General features: G+C 45.9%; 1 protein-coding gene across 1 annotated transcript in view; it reads right to left on the reverse strand.

Moving 5' to 3' along the window:
- Window positions 1-26,265, reverse strand: part of PREX2 (phosphatidylinositol-3,4,5-trisphosphate dependent Rac exchange factor 2) — a 435,974-nt gene that overhangs the window by 132,410 nt on the left and 277,299 nt on the right. The window contains exons 30-32 of the mRNA XM_088471582.1: window positions 24,229-24,357; window positions 15,389-15,430; window positions 12,839-13,056 (exon numbers count right to left, since the gene is read on the reverse strand). Coding sequence (XP_088327708.1) covers window positions 12,839-13,056; window positions 15,389-15,430; window positions 24,229-24,357 — 389 coding nt within the window. The remainder of the gene's footprint in view (window positions 1-12,838; window positions 13,057-15,388; window positions 15,431-24,228; window positions 24,358-26,265) is intronic.

Below are 26,265 nucleotides of genomic sequence, written 5' to 3' on the forward strand. Positions count from 1 at the left end.
AAACCAGGCTTCCTCATGTGAAAGTGTGGCAGTGTGAGAGAAGGCAGTAAGCCAGGCTTCCTCATGTGAATGTGTGGCAGGGTGAGAGAAGGCAGTAAGCCAGGCTTCCTCATGTTAATGTGTGGCAGGGTGAGTGGAGGCAGTAAGCCAGGCTTCCTCATGTGAATGTGTGGCAGGGTGAGAGAAGACAGTAAGCCAGGCTTCCTCATGTGAATGTAGGGCAGGGTGAGAGGAGGCAGTAAGCTAGGCTTCCTCATGTGAATGTGTGGCAGGGTGAGAGGACGCAGTAAGCCAGGCTCCTCATGTGAATGTGTGGCAGGGTGAGAGGAGGCAGTAAGCCAGGCTTCCCCATGTGAATGTGTGGCAGAGTGAGAGAAGGCAGTAAGCCAGGCTTCCTTATGTGAATGTGTGGCAGGGTGAGAGAAGGCAGTAAGCAGGCTTCCTCATGTGAATGTAGGGCAGGGTGAGAGAAGGCAGTAAGCCAGGCTTCCTCATGTTAATGTGTGGCAGGGTGAGTGGAGGCAGTAAGTCAGGCTTCCTCATGTGAATGTGTGGCAGGGTGAGAGAAGACAGTAAGCCAGGCTTCCTCATGTGAATGTAGGGCAGTGTGAGAGAAGGCAGTAAGCCAGGCTTCCTCATGTGAATGTGTGGCAGGGTGAGAGAAGGCAGTAAGCCAGGCTTCCTCATGTGAATGTGTGGCGGGGTGAGAGAAGGCAGTAAGCCAGGCTTCCTCATGTGAATGTAGGGCATGGTGAGAGAAGGCAGTAAGCCAGGCTTCCTCATGTGAATGTCTGGCAGGGTGAGAGAAGGCAGTAAGCCAGGCACCTCATGTGAATGTTTGGCAGGGTGAGTGGAGGCAGTAAGACAGGCTTCCTCATGTGAATGTAGGGCAGGGTGAGAGGAGGCAGTAAGCCAGGCTTCCTCATGTGAATGTAGGGCAGGGAGAGAGAAGGCAGTAAGCCAGGCTTCCTCATGTGAATGTGTGGCAGGGTGAGAGAAGGCAGTAAGCCAGGCTTCCTCATGTGAATGTGTGGCAGGGTGAGTGGAGGCAGTAAGCCAGGCTTCCTCATGTGAATGAGTGGTAGTGTGAGAGGATGCAGTAAGCCTGGCTTCCTCATGTGAATGTGTGGCAGTGTGAGAGAAGACAGTAAGCCAGGCTCCTCATGTGAATGTGTGGTAGGGTGAGAGAAGGCAGTAAGCCAGGCTTCCTCATGTGAATGTAGGGCAGGGTGAGAGGAGGCAGTAAGCCAGGCTTCCTCATGTGAATGTGTGGCAGTGTGAGAGGAGGCAGTAAGCCAGGCTTCCTCATGTGAATGTGTGGCAGGGTGAGAGAAGACAGTAAGCCAGGCTCCTCATGTGAATGCGTGGCAGGGTGAGTGGAGGCAGTAAGCCAGGCTTCCTCATGTGAATGTGTGGCAGTGTGAGAGGAGGCAGTAAGCCAGGCTTCCTCATGTGAATGTGTGGCAGGGTGAGAGAAGACAGTAAGCCAGGCTCCTCATGTGAATGTGTGGCAGGATGAGAGGAGGCAGTAAGCCAGGCTTCCTCATGTGAAAGTAGGGCAGGGTGAGAGAAGGCAGTAAGCCAGGCTTCCTCATGTGAATGTGTGGCAGGGTGAGAGAAGACAGTAAGCCAGGCTCCTCATGTGAATGTGTGGCAGGATTAGAGGAGTCAGTAAGCCAGGCTTCCTCATGTGAATGTAGGGCAGGGTGAGAGAAGGCAGTAAGCCAGGCTTCCTCATGTGAATGTAGGGCAGGGTGAGAGAAGGCAGTAAGCCAGGCTTCCTCATGTGAAAGTGTGGCAGTGTGAGAGAAGGCAGTAAGCCAGGCTTCCTCATGTGAATGTGTGGCAGGGTGAGAGAAGGCAGTAAGCCAGGCTTCCTCATGTTAATGTGTGGCAGGGTGAGTGGAGGCAGTAAGCCAGGCTTCCTCATGTGAATGTGTGGCAGGGTGAGAGAAGACAGTAAGCCAGGCTTCCTCATGTGAATGTAGGGCAGGGTGAGAGGAGGCAGTAAGCTAGGCTTCCTCATGTGAATGTGTGGCAGGGTGAGAGGACGCAGTAAGCCAGGCTTCCTCATGTGAATGCAGGGCAGGGTGAGAGAAGGCAGTAAGCCAGGCTTCCTCATGTGAATGTAGGGCAGGGTGAGAGGAGGCAGTAAGCCAGGCTTCCTCATGTGAATGCAGGGCAGGGTGAGAGAAGGCAGTAAGCCAGGCTCCTCATGTGAATGTGTGGCAGGGTGAGAGAAGGCAGTAAGCCAGGCTTCCTCATGTGAAAGTGTGGCAGTGTGAGAGAAGGCAGTAAGCCAGGCTTCCTCATGTGAATGTGTGGCAGGGTGAGAGAAGGCAGTAAGCCAGGCTTCCTCATGTTAATGTGTGGCAGGGTGAGAGAAGGCAGTAAGCCAGGCTTCCTCATGTGAATGTAGGGCAGGGTGAGAGAAGGCAGTAAGCCAGGCTCCTCATGTGAATGTGTGGCAGGGTGAGAGGAGGCAGTAAGCCAGGCTTCCTCATGTGAAAGTGTGGCAGTGTGAGAGAAGGCAGTAAGCCAGGCTTCCTCATGTGAATGTGTGGCAGGGTGAGAGAAGGCAGTAAGCCAGGCTTCCTCATGTTAATGTGTGGCAGGGTGAGTGGAGGCAGTAAGCCAGGCTTCCTCATGTGAATGTGTGGCAGGGTGAGAGAAGACAGTAAGCCAGGCTTCCTCATGTGAATGTAGGGCAGGGTGAGAGGAGGCAGTAAGCTAGGCTTCCTCATGTGAATGTGTGGCAGGGTGAGAGGACGCAGTAAGCCAGGCTCCTCATGTGAATGTGTGGCAGGGTGAGAGGAGGCAGTAAGCCAGGCTTCCTCATGTGAATGTGTGGCAGAGTGAGAGAAGGCAGTAAGCCAGGCTTCCTTATGTGAATGTGTGGCAGGGTGAGAGAAGGCAGTAAGCAGGCTTCCTCATGTGAATGTAGGGCAGGGTGAGAGAAGGCAGTAAGCCAGGCTTCCTCATGTTAATGTGTGGCAGGGTGAGTGGAGGCAGTAAGTCAGGCTTCCTCATGTGAATGTGTGGCAGGGTGAGAGAAGACAGTAAGCCAGGCTTCCTCATGTGAATGTAGGGCAGTGTGAGAGAAGGCAGTAAGCCAGGCTTCCTCATGTGAATGTGTGGCAGGGTGAGAGAAGGCAGTAAGCCAGGCTTCCTCATGTGAATGTGTGGCGGGGTGAGAGAAGGCAGTAAGCCAGGCTTCCTCATGTGAATGTAGGGCATGGTGAGAGAAGGCAGTAAGCCAGGCTTCCTCATGTGAATGTCTGGCAGGGTGAGAGAAGGCAGTAAGCCAGGCACCTCATGTGAATGTTTGGCAGGGTGAGTGGAGGCAGTAAGACAGGCTTCCTCATGTGAATGTAGGGCAGGGTGAGAGGAGGCAGTAAGCCAGGCTTCCTCATGTGAATGTAGGGCAGGGTGAGAGAAGGCAGTAAGCCAGGCTTCCTCATGTGAATGTGTGGCAGGGTGAGAGAAGGCAGTAAGCCAGGCTTCCTCATGTGAATGTGTGGCAGGGTGAGTGGAGGCAGTAAGCCAGGCTTCCTCATGTGAATGAGTGGTAGTGTGAGAGGATGCAGTAAGCCTGGCTTCCTCATGTGAATGTGTGGCAGTGTGAGAGAAGACAGTAAGCCAGGCTCCTCATGTGAATGTGTGGTAGGGTGAGAGAAGGCAGTAAGCCAGGCTTCCTCATGTGAATGTAGGGCAGGGTGAGAGGAGGCAGTAAGCCAGGCTTCCTCATGTGAATGTGTGGCAGTGTGAGAGGAGGCAGTAAGCCAGGCTTCCTCATGTGAATGTGTGGCAGGGTGAGAGAAGACAGTAAGCCAGGCTCCTCATGTGAATGCGTGGCAGGGTGAGTGGAGGCAGTAAGCCAGGCTTCCTCATGTGAATGTGTGGCAGTGTGAGAGGAGGCAGTAAGCCAGGCTTCCTCATGTGAATGTGTGGCAGGGTGAGAGAAGACAGTAAGCCAGGCTCCTCATGTGAATGTGTGGCAGGATGAGAGGAGGCAGTAAGCCAGGCTTCCTCATGTGAAAGTAGGGCAGGGTGAGAGAAGGCAGTAAGCCAGGCTTCCTCATGTGAATGTGTGGCAGGGTGAGAGAAGACAGTAAGCCAGGCTCCTCATGTGAATGTGTGGCAGGATTAGAGGAGGCAGTAAGCCAGGCTTCCTCATGTGAATGTAGGGCAGGGTGAGAGAAGGCAGTAAGCCAGGCTTCCTCATGTGAATGTAGGGCAGGGTGAGAGAAGGCAGTAAGCCAGGCTTCCTCATGTGAAAGTGTGGCAGTGTGAGAGAAGGCAGTAAGCCAGGCTTCCTCATGTGAATGTGTGGCAGGGTGAGAGAAGGCAGTAAGCCAGGCTTCCTCATGTTAATGTGTGGCAGGGTGAGTGGAGGCAGTAAGCCAGGCTTCCTCATGTGAATGTGTGGCAGGGTGAGAGAAGACAGTAAGCCAGGCTTCCTCATGTGAATGTAGGGCAGGGTGAGAGGAGGCAGTAAGCCAGGCTTCCTCATGTGAATGTGTGGCAGGGTGAGAGGACGCAGTAAGCCAGGCTCCTCATGTGAATGTGTGGCAGGGTGAGAGGAGGCAGTAAGCCAGGCTTCCTCATGTGAATGTGTGGCAGAGTGAGAGAAGGCAGTAAGCCAGGCTTCCTCATGTGAATGTGTGGCAGGGTGAGAGAAGGCAGTAAGCCAGGCTTCCTCATGTGAATGTAGGGCAGGGTGAGAGAAGGCAGTAAGCCAGGCTTCCTCATGTGAATGTGTGGCAGGGTGAGTGGAGGCAGTAAGTCAGGCTTCCTCATGTGAATGTGTGGCAGGTTGAGAGAAGACAGTAAGCCAGGCTTCCTCATGTGAATGTGTGGCAGTGTGAGAGAAGGCAGTAAGCCAGGCTTCCTCATGTGAATGTGTGGCAGGGTGAGAGAAGGCAGTAAGCCAGGCTTCCTCATGTGAATGTGTGGCGGGATGAGAGAAGGCAGTAAGCCAGGCTTCCTCATGTGAATGTAGGGCATGGTGAGAGAAGGCAGTAAGCCAGGCTTCCTCATGTGAATGTCTGGCAGGGTGAGAGAAGGCAGTAAGCCAGGCTCCTCATGTGAATGTTTGGCAGGGTGAGTGGAGGCAGTAAGCCAGGCTTCCTCATGTGAATGTAGGGCAGGGTGAGAGGAGGCAGTAAGCCAGGCTTCCTCATGTGAATGTAGGGCAGGGTGAGAGAAGGCAGTAAGCCAGGCTTCCTCATGTGAATGTGTGGCAGGGTGAGAGAAGGCAGTAAGCCAGGCTTCCTCATGTTAATGTGTGGCAGGGTGAGTGGAGGCAGTAAGCCAGGCTTCCTCATGTGAATGAGTGGTAGTGTGAGAGGATGCAGTAAGCCTGGCATCCTCATTTGAATGTGTGGCAGTGTGAGAGAAGACAGTAAGCCAGGCTCCTCATGTGAATGTGTGGTAGGGTGAGAGAAGGCAGTAAGCCAGGCTTCCTCATGTGAATGTAGGGCAGGGTGAGAGGAGGCAGTAAGCCAGGCTTCCGCATGTGAATATGTGGCAGGGTGAGAGAAGGCAGTAAGCCAGGCTTCCTCATGTGAATGTAGGGCATGGTGAGAGAAGGCAGTAAGCCAGGCTTCCTCATGTGAATGTGTGGCAGGATGAGAGAAGGCAGTAAGCCAGGCTCCTCATGTGAATGTTTGGCAGGGTGAGTGGAGGCAGTAAGCCAGGCTTCCTCATGTGAATGTAGGTCAGGGTGAGAGGAGGCAGTAAGCCAGGCTTCCTCATGTGAATGTAGGACAGGGTGAGAGAAGGCAGTAAGCCAGGCTTCCTTATGTGAATGTGTGGTAGTGTGAGAGGAGGCAGTAAGCCAGGCTTCCTCATGTGAATGTGTGGCTGTGTGAGAGAAGACAGTAAGCCAGGCTCCTCATGTGAATGTGTGGTAGGGTGAGACAAGGCAGTAAGCCAGGCTTCCTCATGTGAATGTAGGGCAGGGTGAGAGGAGGCAGTAAGCCAGGCTTCCTCATGTGAATGTGTGGCAGTGTGAGAGGAGGCAGTAAGCCAGGCTTCCTCATGTGAATGTGCGGCAGGGTGAGAGAAGACAGTAAGCCAGACTTCCTCATGTGAATGTGTGGCAGGGTGAGAGGAGGCAGTAAGCCAGGCTCCTCATGTGAATGTGTGGCAGTGTGAGAGGAGGCAGTAAGCCAGGCTTCCTCATGTGAATGTGTGGCAGGGTGAGAGGAGGCAGTAAGCCAGGCTTCCTCATGTGAATGTGTGGCAGTGTAAGAGGAGGCAGTAAGCCAGGCTTCCTCATGTGAATGTGTGGCAGGGTGAGAGAAGACAGTAAGCCAGGCTCCTCATGTGAATGTGTGGCAGGATGAGAGGAGGCAGTAAGCCAGGCTTCCTCATGTGAATGTTTGGCAGGGTGAGAGAAGGCATTAAGCCAGGCTTCCTCATGTGAATGTGTGGCAGGGTGAGAGAAGGCAGTAAGCCAGGCTTCCTCATGTGAATGTGTGGCAGGGTGAAAGAAGGCAGTAAGCCAGGCTTCCTCATGTGAATGTAGGGCAAGGTGAGAGAAGGCAGTAAGCCAGGCTTCCTCATGTGAATGTAGGGCATGGTGAGAGAAGACAGTAAGCCAGACTTCCTCATGTGAATGTGTGGCGGGGTGAGAGAAGACAGTAAGCCAGGCTTCCTCATGTGAATGTAGGGCAGGGTGAGAGAAGGCAGTAAGCCAGGCTTCCTCATGTGAATGTGTGGCAGGATGAGAGAAGACAGTAAGCCAGACTTCCTCATGTGAATGTGTGGCAGGGTGAGAGAAGGCAGTAAGCCAGGCTCCTCATGTGAATGTGTGGCAGGGTGAGAGAAGGCAGTAAGCCAGGCTTCCTCATGTGAATGTAGGGCAGGGTGAGAGAAGGCAGTAAGCCAGGCTTCCTCATGTGAATGTGTGGCAGGGTGACAGAAGACAGTAAGCCAGGCTTCCTCATGTGAATGTAGGGCAGTGTGAGAGAAGGCAGTAAGCCAGGCTTCCTCATGTGAATGTGTGGCAGGGTGAGAGAAGGCAGTAAGCCAGGCTTCCTCATGTGAATGTGTGGCAGGGTGAGAGAAGGCAGTAAGCCAGGCTTCCTCATGTGAATGTGTGGCAGTGTGAGAGGAGGCAGTAAGCCAGGCTTCCTCATGTGAATGTGTGGCAGGGTGAGAGAAGACAGTAAGCCAGGCTTCCTCATGTGAATGTGTGGCAGGGTGAGAGAAGACAGTAAGCCAGGCTTCCTCATGTGAATGTTTGGCAGGGTGAGAGAAGGCAGTAAGCCAGGCTTCCTCATGTGAATGTTTGGCAGGGTGAGAGAAGGCAGTAAGCCAGACTTCCTCATGTGAATGTGTGGCAGGGTGAGAGAAGGCAGTAAGCCAGGCTCCTCATGTGAATGTTTGGCAGGGTGAGAGAAGACAGTAAGCCAGGCTTCCTCATGTGAATGTAGGGCAGGGTGAGAGAAGGCAGTAAGCCAGGCTTCCTCATGTGAATGTGTGGCAGGGTGAGAGAAGACAGTAAGCCAGACTTCCTCATGTGAATGTGTGGCAGGGTGAGAGAAGGCAGTAAGCCAGGCTCCTCATGTGAATGTGTGGCAGGGTGAGAGAAGGCAGTAAGCCAGTCTTCCTCATGTGAATGTAGGGCAGGGTGAGAGAAGGCAGTAAGCCAGGCTTCCTCATGTGAATGTGTGGCAGGGTGACAGAAGACAGTAAGCCAGGCTTCCTCATGTGAATGTAGGGCAGTGTGAGAGAAGGCAGTAAGCCAGGCTTCCTCATGTGAATGTGTGGCAGGGTGAGAGAACGCAGTAAGCCAGGCTTCCTCATGTGAATGTGTGGCAGGGTGAGAGAAGGCAGTAAGCCAGGCTTCCTCATGTGAATGTAGGGCAGTGTGAGAGGAGGCAGTAAGCCAGGCTTCCTCATGTGAATGTGTGGCAGGGTGAGAGAAGACAGTAAGCCAGGCTTCCTCATGTGAATGTTTGGCAGGGTGAGAGAAGGCAGTAAGCCAGGCTTCCTCATGTGAATGTTTGGCAGGGTGAGAGAAGGCAGTAAGCCAGACTTCCTCATGTGAATGTGTGGCAGGGTGAGAGAAGGCAGTAAGCCAGGCTCCTCATGTGAATGTATGGCAGGGTTAGTGGAGGCAGTAAGCCAGGCTTCCTCATGTGAATGTGTGGCAGGGTGAGAGGAGGCAGTAAGCCAGGCTTCCTCATGTGAATGTGTGGCAGGGTGAGTGGAGGCAGTAAGCCAGGCTCCTCATGTGAATGTAGCACAGTGTGAGAGGAGGCAGTAAGCCAGGCTTCCTCATGTGAATGTGTGGCAGGGTGAGAGAAGACAGTAAGCCAGGCTTCCTCATGTGAATGTTTGGCAGGGTGAGAGAAGGCAGTAAGCCAGGCTTCCTCATGTGAATGTTTGGCAGGGTGAGAGAAGGCAGTAAGCCAGACTTCCTCATGTGAATGTGTGGCAGGGTGAGAGAAGGCAGTAAGCCAGGCTCCTCATGTGAATGTGTGGCAGGGTGAGAGAAGGCAGTAAGCCAGGCTTCCTCATGTGAATGTAGGGCAGGGTGAGAGAAGGCAGTAAGCCAGGCTTCCTCATGTGAATGTGTGGCAGGGTGACAGAAGACAGTAAGCCAGGCTTCCTCATGTGAATGTAGGGCAGTGTGAGAGAAGGCAGTAAGCCAGGCTTCCTCATGTGAATGTGTGGCAGGGTGAGAGAAGGCAGTAAGCCAGGCTTCCTCATGTGAATGTGTGGCAGGGTGAGAGAAGGCAGTAAGCCAGGCTTCCTCATGTGAATGTGTGGCAGGATGAGAGAAGGCAGTAAGCCAGGCTCCTCATGTGAATGTTTGGCAGGGTGAGTGGAGGCAGTAAGCCAGGCTTCCTCATGTGAATGTAGGTCAGGGTGAGAGGAGGCAGTAAGCCAGGCTTCCTCATGTGAATGTAGGGCAGGGTGAGAGAAGGCAGTAAGCCAGGCTTCCTCATGTGAATGTGTGGTAGTGTGAGAGGAGGCAGTAAGCCAGGCTTCCTCATGTGAATGTGTGGCTGTGTGAGAGAAGACAGTAAGCCAGGCTCCTCATGTGAATGTGTGGTAGGGTGAGACAAGGCAGTAAGCCAGGCTTCCTCATGTGAATGTAGGGCAGGGTGAGAGGAGGCAGTAAGCCAGGCTTCCTCATGTGAATGTGTGGCAGTGTGAGAGGAGGCAGTAAGCCAGGCTTCCTCATGTGAATGTGTGGCAGGGTGAGAGAAGACAGTAAGCCAGGCTCCTCATGTGAATGTGTGGCAGGGTGAGAGGAGGCAGTAAGCCAGGCTCCTCATGTGAATGTGTGGCAGGGTGAGAGGAGGCAGTAAGCCAGGCTTCCTCATGTGAATGTGTGGCAGGGTGAGAGGAGGCAGTAAGCCAGGCTTCCTCATGTGAATGTGTGGCAGTGTGAGAGGAGGCAGTAAGCCAGGCTTCCTCATGTGAATGTGTGGCAGGGTGAGAGAAGACAGTAAGCCAGGCTCCTCATGTGAATGTGTGGCAGGATGAGAGGAGGCAGTAAGCCAGGCTTCCTCATGTGAATGTAGGGCAGGGTGAGAGAAGGCATTAAGCCAGGCTTCCTCATGTGAATGTTTGGCAGGGTGAGAGAAGACAGTAAGCCAGGCTTCCTCATGTGAATGTAGGGCAGTGTGAGAGAAGGCAGTAAGCCAGGCTTCCTCATGTGAATGTGTGGCAGGGTTAGAGAAGGCAGTACGCCAGGCTTCCTCATGTGAATGTGTGGCAGGGTGAGAGAAGGCAGTAAGCCAGGCTTCCTCATGTTAATGTGTGGCAGGGTGAGTGGAGGCAGTAAGCCAGGCTTCCTCATGTGAATGTGTGACAGGGTGAGAGAAGACAGTAAGCCAGGCTTCCTCATGTGAATGTAGGGCAGGGTGAGAGGAGGCAGTAAGCCAGGCTTCCTCATGTGAATGTGTGGCAGGGTGAGAGGAGGCAGTAAGCCAGGCTTCCTCATGTGAATGTGTGGCAGGGTGAGAGAAGGCAGGAAGCCAGGCTCCTCATGTGAATGTGTGGCAGGGTGAGAGAAGGCAGTAAGCCAGGCTTCCTCATGTGAATGTGTGGCAGGGTGAGAGAAGACAGTAAGCCAGGCTTCCTCATGTGAATGTTTGGCAGGGTGAGAGAAGGCAGTAAGCCAGGCTTCCTCATGTGAATGTTTGGCAGGGTGAGAGAAGGCAGTAAGCCAGACTTCCTCATGTGAATGTGTGGCAGGGTGAGAGAAGGCAGTAAGCCAGGCTCCTCATGTGAATGTTTGGCAGGGTGAGTGGAGGCAGTAAGCCAGGCTTCCTCATGTGAATGTGTGGCAGGGTGAGAGGAGGCAGTAAGCCAGACTTCCTCATGTAAATGTGTGGCAGGGTGAGTGGAGGCAGTAAGCCAGGCTCCTCATGTGAATGTAGGGCAGTGTGAGAGGAGGCAGTAAGCCAGGCTTCCTCATGTGAATGTGTGGCAGGGTGAGAGAAGACAGTAAGCCAGGCTTCCTCATGTGAATGTTTGGCAGGGTGAGAGAAGGCAGTAAGCCAGGCTTCCTCATGTGAATGTTTGGCAGGGTGAGAGAAGGCAGTAAGCCAGACTTCCTCATGTGAATGTGTGGCAGGGTGAGAGAAGGGAGTAAGCCAGGCTCCTCATGTGAATGTTTGGCAGGGTGAGTGGAGGCAGTAAGCCAGGCTTCCTCATGTGAATGTGTGGCAGGGTGAGAGGAGGCAGTAAGCCAGGCTTCCTCATGTGAATGTTTGGCAGGGTGAGAGGAGGCAGTAAGCCAGGCTTCCTCATGTGAATGTTTGGCAGGGTGAGAGGAGGCAGTAAGCCAGGCTTCCTCATGTGAATGTTTGGCAGGGTGAGAGGAGGCAGTAAGCCAGGCTTCCTCATGTGAATGTTTGGCAGGGTGAGAGGAGGCAGTAAGCCAGGCTCCTCATGTGAATGTGTGGCAGGGTGAGAGAAGGCAGTAAGCCAGGCTTCCTCATGTGAATGTGTGGCAGGGTGAGAGAAGGCAGTAAGCCAGGCTTCCTCATGTGAATGTGTGGCAGGGTGAGAGGAGGCAGTAACAATTACGTGATTTTTAGTGAATCGCATCATCACATTCCCTCTACTGCACAATTACACAAATCCTATCACTGTACAGCAGGGGGAAGGTGGTGATAGTGAAATTCACCTCACAACACCCTCCACATCTCCCACCTGGGCCTCCCCCCTCTGGCATCTCCTGGGCAGACTTGGTAAAATATTGGCAGTATTTAAATAACTCTTTTATACAGTACCACTCCTTTGTAGAGCTATGGACTGTTTGATAGTGGAGAGAGATAAAGTGCCAACCAATCAGCTCCTAACTGTCACTTTACAGGCACTTTGATTAATGTCAGTTAGGAGCTGATTGGCAGGTACTTTATCTCTCTCCTCTTTATCTCTTTCCAAGGCTTAGTACATCTACTCCTGGGTGAGAAATTGCAGAGAAACTTAAAATTAAAGAATAGTTGTTCATAAGTGGCCAACCTATTTTAACACGATAAATTGATTTTATTCCCATTGTACCCCAGTTTGTGTAAACTATAATTGACTTCAAACAGTGCAGTACATATAGGGGTCTACTCATTATGTTAATTATCGGGATCCTAACGGACCCCCATAATTAACATTCCATCTTGCCGCGAGCGCCGGAGCAATTCAGCATTGCTCTGGCGTAGAGACAGCTGAAAATCAGCTGTCTCCCTGAATTGTTTTACTGCTCCTTTCGGAGCAGTGAGACAAGTGCGCATGCATGACACACAGGTCACGCCTGCGCACAAGAGCCCCGACTTCCGGCGGAAGGAGTCGGACAGGGGCGGTGGGTTGCGATACACATCTGAAGATGGCGATTGCTCCCGCAGTCAAGCTCCGAAAGTACAGTATTTTTCGGAGCATGATGAATTCTGTCCCCATACTAGGCCCCATAGTGATCAAAATAACCCAATGCTGCCAGGTGGAAATTTCTAAATATATTGTAGAAAATATACTGTTGGCAGAAGTTACAACATTCATACAGTAAGTGAACACAATATCAAAACCAGCCTTATGCTACAGTTACTATGCTAAATAAACATTTTTGTAGCTAAGGCCCTCATTCAGAGGCGGTCGGAGGATGCAAGTGGTCGCTCAGAAACTGGGCGGCCACTTGCATTCTGACCGGCCGCCTCTGTTTCGGTCGTTAAGCTGTGGGTTTACACCTACAGCTCTAACGACTGCTAGGGTGATGGTCGCAATGGTCATAGACCATCGCGACCATCGGGGCTTACGACGAGACCCTAGGGTAGGGTCTCACTTGTCCTAAGCCCCGGAGAGCTTCTGGCTCTGTCAGAGCCGGAAGCTCTCCGCTGACATCACTAGTGATCACTAGTGATGTCAGTGGGTCCTCCCCCAAACGGCAGGTGTTCCCATGGGAACGCCTCCGTTTGGGCTCCCACCCCCTTGGCCCGCCTTCCAAACGGGGCGAGCTGTCAATCAACATCGACAGCTCGCCCCCTTTGGAAAGAGACACGCTACGACCGGCGCTGTCGGTCGTAGCGGGTCTCACGCATGCGCACGAAGGGGCCGGCTCCCTCGTGCGCATGCGCACTGGACAAACATCGGGGCGGCCTTGTGGTCGTAGACCGTACGGCCACCTCTGAATGAAGCCCTAAGTGTAATGTCAGAGAAGCAGGCCAAACAGTAAGAGTAGCTACAGAACCCTTCAGGACGGCTGCTGTGTGCAGTTTTTCTTTGACAAATCATTTTACTGTCTCTTCTGTACTCTGCAGTAGAGGGAAGAGTGGAGAAATAATAGGAATGTACTGCATAAGACATAAGACATGTTCATTACCAGATTTGGTGAGAGAAGAGACTGGAAGTGGAAGAGAACGCCAGCGCTAGCAATCTGCTCCAACCATCTATTGCTGGCTTCTCGTGTTTCGGTTTCATACTCTCTGTTGCTGTCATACATCTGATTCAATGCAGCCAGTAACTGCTCAGAGAAGGCGCAGACAGTTGCCACTAAGCTCTGGCAAAACACCATATCTCGTCTCAGCTGTATTTCACTATCTGAAGAAACATACGAGAAAAACATTTGTGAATGAATAAACACATCCTTTAAATATAATGTTCCCCAGATATGAAGGAAAGGATGCAAACTGCTGCAGATTGCAAAGTACTCTTACACAAGCAATACTTTAAAGTAAAAGTATAATTTTATAATATATTTGCTTTCTTGCTGAATAAAGTGTGACATCACAGGATAATTTCCTTTACATTGGTGTCTTCAATGAGCAAGAACCCATATCCTTCTTCAGGGCCGCAACTAGGGGGGGGGGTTTAAGGGGCACGTGATACTGGTGCCGGGGAGAGGCTGCCGGGAGACTGGGTTGCTGCTCTTGTGGATTTGGAGCCGCATCCCGGCCTTGAGGGGCACAGAGACACTGTCAGTCTAATGTGGTGCCAGTTGCAAGCCAATCAGTGCTCGCGGACCGTCAACCAATCAGCTACAATTGGTTCGTGAGTGGCAGCAGTGGTGACAGTTCCCCAGTGTGTGGCAGCCCTGTCCCGCGCCACCCCAAGCTCACCCACCATACGGCCCTGGCAGGTAAGAGAAGGGAGATGGTGCCCTACTGTGGCTTAATATAAAGGGGGCCTTACTGTGGCATAATGTGTAAGGGGCATTACTGTGGCATAATGTATATGGGGCATTACTGTGGCATAATGTATATGGGGCATTACTGTGGCATAATGTATAAGGGGCATTACTGTGGCATAATGAATAAGGGGCATTACTGTGACTTAATGTATAAGGGGCATTACTGTGGCATAATGTGTTGTAAGGGGCATTACTGTGGCAGAATGTGTTGTAAGGGGCATTACTGTGTTGCATAATGTGTTGTAAGGGACATTACTATGGCATAATGTGTTATAAAGGACATTACTGTGTGGCATAATGTGTTGTAAGGGGCATTACTGTGACAGAATGTGTTATAAGGGTCATTAATGTGTGGCATAATGTGTTATAAGCGGCATTATTGTGCCACAAAACCACACACCCTTTTCGTCCTCTATGTTGTATTTTTTTTGGGGGGGGCACCAAATTATGGCCTTGCCTCGGGTGACAAAAATCCTAGTTTCGGCCCTGCCTTCTTACATAGTATGTTACTCTACTGAGTTTGTTGACCGTGGAATATGTCATTGGTGAAATATATACGAGCTGTGGCATATGTGGCCAGTGTAATTTGTGGCCATGGAATATACTGTATAAGTGGTGAAATATGAGAGCTGCAAAATATGTAGGCACTGGAATATGGAAGCAGTTGAATATCTGGGCTGTGGAAAATGTGAGCTGTTGAATATGTGGGCAGTGGAAAATGCAAGCTATGGCATATGGGAGGCGGGGAATATGGGAGGCAGTGAATATGTGGGCAGTGGAATATGTGAGCTGTGGAATATGGGAGGCGGGGAATATGTGGGCAGTGGAATATGTGAGCTGTGGAATATGGGAGGCGGGGAATATGCGAGCTATGGAATATGTGAGCTGTGGAATATGTGGTCAGTGGAATATGTGGGCAGTGGAATGTGTGGGCAGTGGATTATATGAGGTGTGGAATATGGGAGGCGGGGAATATGTGGGCAGTGGAATATGTGGGCAGTGAATTATGTGAGCTGTGGAATATGGGAGGCGGGGAATATGTGGGCAGTGGAATATGGGGGCAATGGAATATGTGGGCAGTGGAATATGTGGACAGTGGAATATGTGGGCAGTAAAATATGTGGGCAGTAAAATATGTGGGCAGTAAAATATGTGGGCAGTGGAATATGTCGGCAGTGGAATATGTGGGCAGTGGAATATGTGGGCAGTGGAATATGTGGGCAGTGGAATATGTGAGCTGTGGAATATGTGAGGTCTTGGTACTATAGATAGACAATGTAATCAGACTGCATAAAGGAAAATATATTGATATTGTTTTACTAAATTGAAACAGGTATTTCAAAAATGATTCAGAAATTACCACAGTTCATGTCATAAGACATCTGGAAAACTGCTTGAAGGTATATTCTGAAACCCCCAAGAGGTCACCCTTAATATCAGGGTTTTTTCCTTCAAAGCAGTTTTTTGATGATTAACATTCCATAATTACATATTACCCTACTTTTCTGAATTCATCTATATCCCTTGAGCAGTTCACAATATTAAAAGGTATACTTTAAAATGTTACTACAAGGTAGGCTCAATCAAGCTTATTTATGTCATAAAATAATACACAGTATATCCTGACTACATGACTTAATATGGGCCACTAGGTAGATGATGATGATGATTTCACATACCTGAACTACAGAACTTGTCTAAGCTATGTTACAATGCAATTATGAGAGCAACTCAGATATTTACCTGTATATTCAAGCAGAGCCAAAAGAATCCGCACTTCCACCTCTAAAACAAAGAGATGACAACTGTTTAGATACATGAGAAATGCTGATATTTCTCCACAGAAGTTGGCAATATCCAATGTGTAACATTGAGAATCTTTGGTTAGATGACAAAGTAAAAGGGGTTTAGTGCCAAATTAACATAATTGGGTGTGCCCCCCTCGATGTGCAATGCTGTGAATAGTATCCAAGGGAAGACCTACTCTCACGGCAGCCTGGCAGAGTCTACAGGACATTCCAAAAGAGTAGGTAATTATAGGGAAATAGGCAAACTTGTATGCCCAATAGTACTATGTGAATAGTACTACAGATGTGTCCTCATACATCTAGCCTCCTTGCGCGTTAAACAGCCCTTCTAGTCGTGCCATGCCATTGCGTGACTCGGTAGCACTGAGCGTCTTTTCGTGTGACTTTTTACCTTCAAATGCATATTATTCGCACAATGTTGTGAATAGGTAGCACAATCAGCTTCTGCTGATTAAAATGATATGCAGCATATTCTGTGAGCGACTGCGGGTATATGTGCATGCGAAATGCTGTAACACTGTAATGTAGCATTGCGCATGCAGATACACCGCAGTCGATCACAGAATATGCTGCATATATTTTAATCAGCAGAAGCTGCTTGTGTTACATATTCACATCACTGTGTGAGTAAGACGCATTTGAAGGTAAAACGTTGCACGAAAAGACCCTCACCTCTTCCAGGCACATGAAGCTCCCGTGTTATGTGTAGCGCGACTAGTAGCGCACGGAGGATAGATGTATGTGGACACCTCTGTATGTATACATGTATAAGCTCAAAACTTGACAACATCCATCTACAGCATATTGCAGAGCAGTGACTTCTGCACCACTGAAGTCTCTATGTTAATTTCCAAGAACAGTGTTAGGCTCGGCCTTCATTAATGTCCTATAGTTTTATTGGGTGTGGATTAACAGATAGACAGTAAAAAGGTCGACAGGGTCTAGATAGACACCAGATGGTAGACAGTCAATAGATTGACTGGGACAAAAGGTCGACACGTGAGAAGGTCGACATGTACAAATGGTCGACATTGTCAAAAGGGCAACATGAAAATGGTTGACATGTTTTTTTTCTAATCTTCACCCTAACCCTCCCCTTGGTACCTAACCCTCCCTCCTGGTGCCTAACCCTAACCGTTGGGGTAAGAGCCTAAGCCTAACCGTTGGGGCAAGTGCCTAACCCTCCGGTAAGTGCCTAAGTCTAATCCTAAAAGAAAAACAAAAAACCCATGTGTCGTCAATTTTTGTATCGACCACTTCCATGTCAACCTTCTTACATGTCAGCCGTTAGTGTGTCGACCTTTTGTCCCAGTTGACCTAAGTCTGTCTAACATCTGGTTTCTATCTAGACACTGTCTACCTTTTTACTGTCTATCTATAGTCTGGAACCCAGCAACCGAACCATCTAAATTCACAGTAATGTTATTCTTATGTTGAAAAATACTTACTGTACCAAAAACAATGAATTGTGGTCTAGCCATATTCAATAAAGATGTCACAATGTAATTGTACTGTTCTTGTGTACGTATTTTGTCATGTTGTTGTTGAGTGTCTGCATCTCTTCATATGAAGATCCCATTGTGTGCGGCCATCCCACTGACTTATCAAAACTACATGTGCACTAATCCTCAGCTCTTTCCATTCAATATAATGCAACATTTACAATACAGTAATACTGTTTCATTCGGGGGCTAATAATTGATTTTTATAGTCCCATAGTGCCACTTTATTTTGCCCATTTGTATGATTAGAGATCCTATAATTGGCCAGAAGAGTACAGATGTCAGTGCCCAATGACAGTCAAGGGGATTAGGAGAACACTGATGTTTCCTCTGTCTGCTCTCCGCCCAGGACACAGTGAAGTAAAGAAAGAATATGCTCTTGTAATTAACCCTAATGAGAACATAATTTGTAAAGCATATTGTATCTACTTGCTAGTCCCAACTTTAAAACGTTTTATTTCATAAATCTCAACTGGACAAAATTAACTTTAATTGTACAGTTCCAAAAAATAAAATATAACATTATAAAAACACAGCATGTTTTGTAGAACTCTTTTAAGAGGAGAGTTTATAAGAGTTGACCAATGATAATATAATATTTTTCATTATAAGAACTACAGTCAAGAAAGCATTTCATAAATGCAAATGTGGTCTCAATTAATAGTGTCCCAATAACTTTGCAAACATATTACGGAGGCAAACAGTACAATGAAAATAAACCCTGCTTATATAGTAGAATGCAACAATATTACAAGGGCCATGTTACTTTTTGTTAGTGGCCCAACCAACAAATTTGAAGATTGTCTGTCACTTAGTGCCAGAATAAGTTTATCTATTGTAAGTGGCCTAAGCCAAGTACTTTGTGTGTGTCCCTGCCAATAAGATATCTTTGCTTAAAGTGTTTGCCAGACCTAGGCAAGCATGGCATCCACGCCACTATATCTTATATCTATGGACTCCCTTATAAGTATTTTAGTGTCACAAAAAAGCAATATCAGAATAAGAAAATTATAGACGTCCAAATCACCTTTCCAATAAATAATATGAAGGGATTCTAAGGGAAGTAAAATAATTTGGTAGCAAGTGATCAACATGAATTCATGAAGGTAAGGTCATGCCTGAAGCTGGGTAGACACTAGACAGATTTTAAACGATTTGTCATTTTCCAATGGATTGGAACAATAATCATTCAAATCGCCCAATGTGTATGCACTATGCGCGCTTCCGCTGGGTTGTTGGTCACATCTTCAGAATTGCTGTACATTCTGCTCAATCTGAAGATGTGACTGACAATCCCATGCATTTGGATGTGGCGGTGGAACGACATATCATGCAGTAATTCACCAAATTGTGTGATGTATACGGACAGCAAGATATGTCATCCATCACATCTGCCATCGGCCAAGTACACAGGTCGTCTAGTGTATACCCGGCTCAACAGATATGACTAATTTGTATCAAAGAAATTTCAAATTGGTTCCTGTTACTGCCATTGATATAATGCAGTAGGAACTCTATTGCCTGAACATTTGCCAGCCTGGCCAACCTGTCTTCCCTTTCCATACCCAGACCTCTGCTTGTCACCTTGATAATATTACTTTTTCCTCCTGTTTCCAAGCCCTAATTTGCTCAGCTCTATTTCCTGGACCTTCAGACAGGCCACAGTTCCCGGGTTGATTATATTAGTCCCTATCTGTGTCTGATGGACCCTACAGTAACCTTTACTTATACTGGATGAGCAGCATTAGATAGCCCTAGTAAAAGAAGGCTGATTATATTTTAAGATGTTTTTCCGATATCATCTACAAAAATTCAGCAATATTTTAAAACTTTGCTACATTTTTTGTAGTTGCAGTTTGTTCATTTTATCTTACATTACATTTATGTGACAGGATCAGTGAGATGTTTCTCTGTTATAGTCTAATCAGAAGAAACTTTTTGATGGTTTAGGGCATTTCAATCAAACAGAAGATCTTGAGCTATGGAAAATAAGTCTTGCAGAGCTAAATTATACTCCTGAAAGTAGATAACTGCTGTTTAATCTCCTCTGGATTTCAGTAAAATAAACATACTCATAAATCTTCGGGAGAATCATTCCCTTGCCATCAAAATGCATTACAGTAAGTGCTGACACTGCACCCTTCTTGGAATTACTCTACAGTGTTATGTGGATACATTCCGCTTACCACAATGAAACATTGTTTTTGAAATCAAGCAGATTTTCTGTAGTTCATTGCAATGAGCACTCAGAACGAATCCTAATTATGCTGTTAAAATTTGAACAGAAAAACATGATGCCCTTCAATCCATCCCACAAATGCTGACCTTACTGTATGTCATTTAGCAACTCTGCCATTATAACTTTACACATGGAGCAATTGGTGGCTTTTGAGATTGCAAAATTTCCCTGTAAGACTCTTTCATTTTAGTGCAATATATTACATGCATAACTAATCCTAGATATATTTCATGGTGAAGATCTTCTCTGCCGTAATGACCTAAGAGAAGGTCTGTGGACAATGGTATGTTTAGGACATGTCTGTGGACGATGGTGTCTTCTGGATGACATCATATGATGATAATCATGTACCTTCTGCATATCTCCCAAGATCTATATAATAATCTCTTAAAGTCTGTCCCATTTCCACACATACATGTGCAGTAGGAGCCAGGGCACGCGTTGCCCCTCCAAAAGCCCCCCACTGCAGTCATCGATGGGACAGACCTTATCTGGAGGACCACTGTGTCAGGAAGGGGTACGTTTATACAGCAGAGAGAGGATGGGACAGAGTGGGGGTGGGCTGGAGCAGCAGTCAGAGAGGTGGATGGGGCGGGATAGCGTGAGAGGCGAGATAGGGTAGAGATGGGTCCCTTTAATAGTGCCAGAATAAAAAAATGGGGACAAAATTATTCATGATCTTGGTCTGTCCAATCTGGACTCCTCTATTTGATTAGATGAAAAATATGGGTCACTCTAAAGATCACCTAGTTAGCTACTCAAAGGGGATATGCACCTATATCTGAAACTCTGATAAGACATAACTGCCTCCAACATCAATCAATATATAAAAAACCTGTCAGAGGACACACTACTTGACTATTGCTTATTATCAATGCACAGATTATATCATGCTTTGACACATGGCATTTGGTCACACATGTCTGTAGTGTATAAAACAAGTAACTCAACCAATTTTCCAGTGGAAGTCCTTATTCATACAAAAATAAATTAACTAGGAGAATTGGCTATCACCTTCAAATGTCAATCCATCAACTAATTCACAGGTAACTGATATCATGCCAGTACTATATTGTCAACCATTAGTAAGGGGTGGTTTATCCAGAAGATATAGATGGTTGGATGTTTGCACAGCTCACTGTAACTGCATGCAGACGTTTTCATCAACAGTCACATATTTCACATTGGTGACCGGCTTGGGATCTCATGTGGTCTCACACGCCTGCATCTTATTGTAACAGGGATAAAATCCATATGAATTCTTGTAATCAATGAGCAGAGGTACAGAATGCATCAGTTTGATGATATTCAGAATGTCAGCAGCATAAGGTTTACATGTTCTGAATGTCGACAATGAACACATCGACATTCAAAATCTAAACACTGACATAATGTCAGACACAATGTAGACACCTGATTTTTAGGTTAGGGTTAGGATAACATTAGGGTTAGGCTGTTATTAGAGGTAGGCTGTGATTAGGGTTAGGATAACATTAGGGTTAGGCTGTTATTAGAGTTAGGCTGTGATTAAGGTTAGGATAACATTAGGGTTAGGCTGTTATTAGAGTTAGGATAACATTAGGGTTAGGCTGTTATTAGAGTTAGGCTGTGATTAGGGTTAGGATAACATTAGGGTTAGGCTGTTATTAGAGTTAGGCTGTGATTAGGGTTAGGATAACAGTAAGGTTAGGCTGTTATTAGAGTTAGGCTGGTATTAGGGTTAGAATAACATTAGGGTTAGGCTGTTATTAGAGTTAGGATAACATTAGGGTTAGGCTGTTATTAGAGTTAGGCTGTTATTAGGGTTAGGATAACATTAGGGTTAGGCTGTTATTAGAATTAGGCTGTTATTAGGGTTAGGATAACATTAGGGTTAGGCTGTTATTAGAGTTAGGCTGTGATTAGGGTTAGGATAACAGTAAGGTTAGGCTGTTATTAGAGTTAGGCTGGTATTAGGGTTAGAATAACATTAGAGTTAGGCTGGTATTAGGGTTAGGATAACATTAGGGTTAGGCTGTTATTAGAATTAGGCTGTTATTAGGGTTAGGATAACATTAGGGTTAGGCTGTTATTAGAGTTAGGATAACATTAGGGTTAGGCTGTTATTAGAGTTAGGCTGTGATTAGGGTTAGGATAACATTAGGGTTAGGCTGTTATTAGAGTTAGGCTGTGATTAGGGTTAGGATAACAGTAAGGTTAGGCTGTTATTAGAGTTAGGCTGGTATTAGGGTTAGAATAACATTAGGGTTAGGCTGTTATTAGAGTTAGGATAACATTAGGGTTAGGCTGTTATTAGAGTTAGGCTGTTATTAGGGTTAGGATAACATTAGGGTTAGGCTGTTATTAGAATTAGGCTGTTATTAGGGTTAGGATAACATTAGGGTTAGGCTGTTATTAGAGTTAGGCTGTGATTAGGGTTAGGATAACAGTAAGGTTAGGCTGTTATTAGAGTTAGGCTGGTATTAGGGTTAGAATAACATTAGGGTTAGGCTGTTAGTAGAGTTAGGATAACATTAGGGTTAGGCTGTTATTAGAGTTAGGCTGTTATTAGGGTTAGGATAACATTAGGGTTAGGCTGTTATTAGGGTTAGGATAACATTAGGGTTAGGCTGTTATTAGAGTTAGGCTGTTATTAGGGTTAGGATAACATTAGGGTTAGGCTGTTATTAGAGTTAGGCTGTTATTAGGGTTAGGATAACATTAGGGTTAGGTTGTTATTAGAGTTAGGCTGTTATTAGGGTTAGGATAACATTAGGGTTAGGCTGTAACTAGAGTTAGGATAACATTAGGGTTAGGCTGTTATTAGAGTTAGGCTGTTATTAGGGTTAGGATAACATTAGGGTTAGGCTTTTATTAGAGTTAGGCTGTGATCAGGGTTAGGATAACAGTAAGGTTAGGCTGTTATTAGAGTTAGGCTGTTATTAGGGTTAGGATAACAGTAAGGTTAGGCTGTTATTAGAGTTAGGCTGGTATTAGGGTTAGAATAACATTAGGGTTAGGCTGTTAGTAGAGTTAGGATAACATTAGGGTTAGGCTGTTATTAGAGTTAGGCTGTTATTAGGGTTAGGATAACATTAGGGTTAGGCTGTTATTAGGGTTAGGATAACATTAGGGTTAGGCTGTTATTAGAGTTAGGCTGTTATTAGGGTTAGGATAACATTAGGGTTAGGCTGTTATTAGAGTTAGGCTGTTATTAGGGTTAGGATAACATTAGGGTTAGGTTGTTATTAGAGTTAGGCTGTTATTAGGGTTAGGATAACATTAGGGTTAGGCTGTAACTAGAGTTAGGATAACATTAGGGTTAGGCTGTTATTAGAGTTAGGCTGTGATTAGGGTTAGGATAACATTAGGGTTAGGCTTTTATTAGAGTTAGGCTGTGATCAGGGTTAGGATAACAGTAAGGTTAGGCTGTTATTAGAGTTAGGCTGTTATTAGGGTTAGGATAACAGTAAGGTTAGGCTGTTATTAGAGTTAGGCTGGTATTAGGGTTAGAATAACATTAGGGTTAGGCTGTTAGTAGAGTTAGGATAACATTAGGGTTAGGCTGTTATTAGAGTTAGGCTGTTATTAGGGTTAGGATAACATTAGGGTTAGGCTGTTATTAGGGTTAGGATAACATTAGGGTTAGGCTGTTATTAGAGTTAGGCTGTTATTAGGGTTAGGATAACATTAGGGTTAGGCTGTTATTAGAGTTAGGCTGTTATTAGGGTTAGGATAACATTAGGGTTAGGTTGTTATTAGAGTTAGGCTGTTATTAGGGTTAGGATAACATTAGGGTTAGGCTGTAACTAGAGTTAGGATAACATTAGGGTTAGGCTGTTATTAGAGTTAGGCTGTTATTAGGGTTAGGATAACATTAGGGTTAGGCTTTTATTAGAGTTAGGCTGTGATCAGGGTTAGGATAACAGTAAGGTTAGGCTGTTATTAGAGTTAGGCTGTTATTAGGGTTAGGATAACACTAGGGTTAGGCTGTGATTAGGGTTAGGATAACAGTAAGGTTAGGCTACCATTAGGGTTAGGATAACATTAGGGTTAGGATAACATTAGGCTTAGGCTGTTATTAGAGTTAGACTGTGATTAGGGTTAGGATAACAGTAAGGTTAGGCTGTTATTAGAGTTAGGCTGTTATTAGGGTTAGGATAACACTAGGGTTAGGCTGTGATTAGGGTTAGGATAACAGTAAGGTTAGGCGGTTATTAGAGTTAGGCTGTTATTAGGGTTAGGATAACATTAGGGTTAGGCTGTTATTAGAGTTAGGATAACATTAGGGTTAGGCTGTTATTAGAGTTAGGCTGTGATTAGGGTTAGGATAACATTAGGGTTAGGCTGTTATTAGAGTTAGGCTGTTATTAGGGTTAGGATAACACTAGGGTTAAGCTGTTAGAGTTAGGCTGTGATTAGGGTTAGGATAACACTAGGGTTAGGCTGTTATTAGAGTTAGGCTGTGATTAGGGTTAGGATAACACTAGGGTTAGGCTGTTATTAGAGTTAGGCTGTGATTAGGGTTAGGATAACACTAGGGTTAGGCTGTTATTAGAGTTAGGCTGTGATTAGTGTTACAATAACACTAGGGTTAGGCTGTTATTAGAGTTAGGCTGTGATTAGGGTTAGGATAACAGCAAGGTTAGGCTGCAGTTAGGTGAATGAAGACATTCTGTTGACATTCAGAACATGTTGATATTATGCTGTCAGCTAAATATACAACATTAAATAGGTAGAGATAGAGTATAAAATGTGTTTAATGCGATAGACAAACAAAACATGTGGGGACAAGAGTGGGAAAGACAAACACAACAGCTGATAAACAGGTTATATAATAGACACATATTAGGCCTATAGGAAGAGGGGAAGAGTAGAGAGACAAAGGATAGACTAGAGGAGCAGACAAGACGGCAGGTACAAATCAGTGATAAAAGGAGAATACAATGGATAGAGTGCAGAGTAGGCTCAGGATAATAAACCCTGGTACAGTATTTTCCAGTAATATTTTAGGTTACAGATGAACTAGTCAGTATTTGGATATTTATAACTCACCTTCTACAAACTTTTTAATGTTCTGCGCAAGAATGCGGACACTACTGGGAAGATTCCAAGGGTCCTGCTTAATATGAAGTCGTAACCGCTTTGGACAACTTAATTTAAGCTCCATTTCCTGTTGAAATTCTACAAAAAACATGGAACAGAAAAAGTGACAGTTTCTAGAACTCACATCTGGACATAGATATTTTCACTATGTTATGTATATTCATCTTCTTCAGTCAGTAGCTTCACGGCGTGAGGTTATACACATGTTCTTTTAGCTGCCAGTTTAATTACATTTATTTATATTACAATCAAAAGCATGACTAGCATATATGACACCATAGCATGGAAATCCACCTCACCAAGCTCTGTTATATAACTTTACTAATCACCTAGGCCTGATTCAGCTTTGGGAATAGAGTGAGAATTAGCACTTAACTGTGTACCTAGTCAAATCATATTGCAATGCAAGGGGTGTAAATACATACATTTTTTTGCATGTAGTGTAAATACTGGCTGCTTTTGCATGCAGCCCACAAATACTGCACAGCTATATTATTACACTGCAATTTAGATGTCAGTTTGGACACCTCCCTCCCAAATCTAAATCTCTCTGCACATTTTAAATCTGCCCCACCTGCAGTGCAGCATGGTTTCACCAAGATGATCAGTTAAGTGCTTAATCTCACTATTGCCAAAGCTAAATCAGGCCCCTAGTTCTCCTTTATCACAATACCCAGTATTATGATACAGGAAACCACTAGCTACATTTATTGCAAACTGCCGCTGGTGTTTCAACTACTGTATATAAACATCCTTAGGGCAGAATTAAATTATTCTCACTATATTAGGAAAATGGTTGTAGCATCAAGCTTTAATGTCCAGAGCTATTCAATTAGAAGCCCCTTTCCTCATGCGGTAAATCTGTGTTAACCCATGGATTCCTGAGTAAGTACTCAGAGCTTTGGTTTAAAGCATTTGCGGAGGCTACAAAAAGGGCAGAACTCCCAACTTTATGCAGATTTTTGTTCGAGCCCCAGAGGGAGGTGGACAGAAATCTGCATGAAATGCAGCCTGCGGGCTGCCATGGGCTATAATTTAATAGCACTGGGCAATGCATTGTAGCTAATCCAGACTTCAAGGATAATTGATAGTATCTTTCTGGTATACATATTGTTGCATGAACAAAACAATTTGCAGCTAGACTAAGGAAGCATTAATGTGCAGATGGGCTACATTATATATGAACAGACTGACATGACTGTAGTTCAACTCACAGTGTCTGATATAAAAGATGCAGGATCAAGCTTTGTATCACGCCATAGATACAGTAAAATAAGTCTTAAGGTTAATGTTATGGAATCTGCGCTCTATCAAACACTTTCTCATATATAGAGCAGAGGTCTACTGCCATATGTATATATACATTTACATATATACATAGACAGATTATTATATTACATATGATTGAGCGCTCACTGATGCACACATTTTTATGTTTGCATGTTTGTATTTTCTCTATCAAACACGCTGGGTGAGGGGAACAGTGTCCCAGTGTCTTCTGGAAGGAAACTTTTACTATGAAGCTTTTTAAAGATTTTTTTTAGAACGTTATGTAGATTTCTAACACTAATCCTGACAAAAATATACGTAATCAGTAAAAAAAATTTAATTCACTGGTTCCTGTTGCAATTCCTACAGAAAGGCCAAATTTTGAATAAGTGCGTTTTTACAAATTCAGAATCACTTATGCACAATTTTGGTAGCATCTACATTTAAAAAACATTAGAGCGACAAAAGTTTAACCTTTCCATACTACTCATAGAAAATAATTATTTAAATTTGGGTCAATTAGACACTGCACTTTTAAGTGTGGCCTTTAAAACAGCACCCAAAAGAAATAGATGTTACATTTAGGTCAGATGTTCCATAAATATTGGCCAGAGGGGCATCTGTATAAAATGGAATACCTGATTGTGTACAGACACACAAATTAACAGCCTGTTGTCCTGAACATAAAATACAGCCATCTTTGCCCAGGTAACACTT

Source organism: Taudactylus pleione, unplaced genomic scaffold (genome assembly GCF_031769625.1).
Source record: "Taudactylus pleione unplaced genomic scaffold, aTauple2 ptg000114l, whole genome shotgun sequence".
NCBI classification, from domain to species: Eukaryota; Metazoa; Chordata; class Amphibia; order Anura; family Myobatrachidae; genus Taudactylus; species Taudactylus pleione.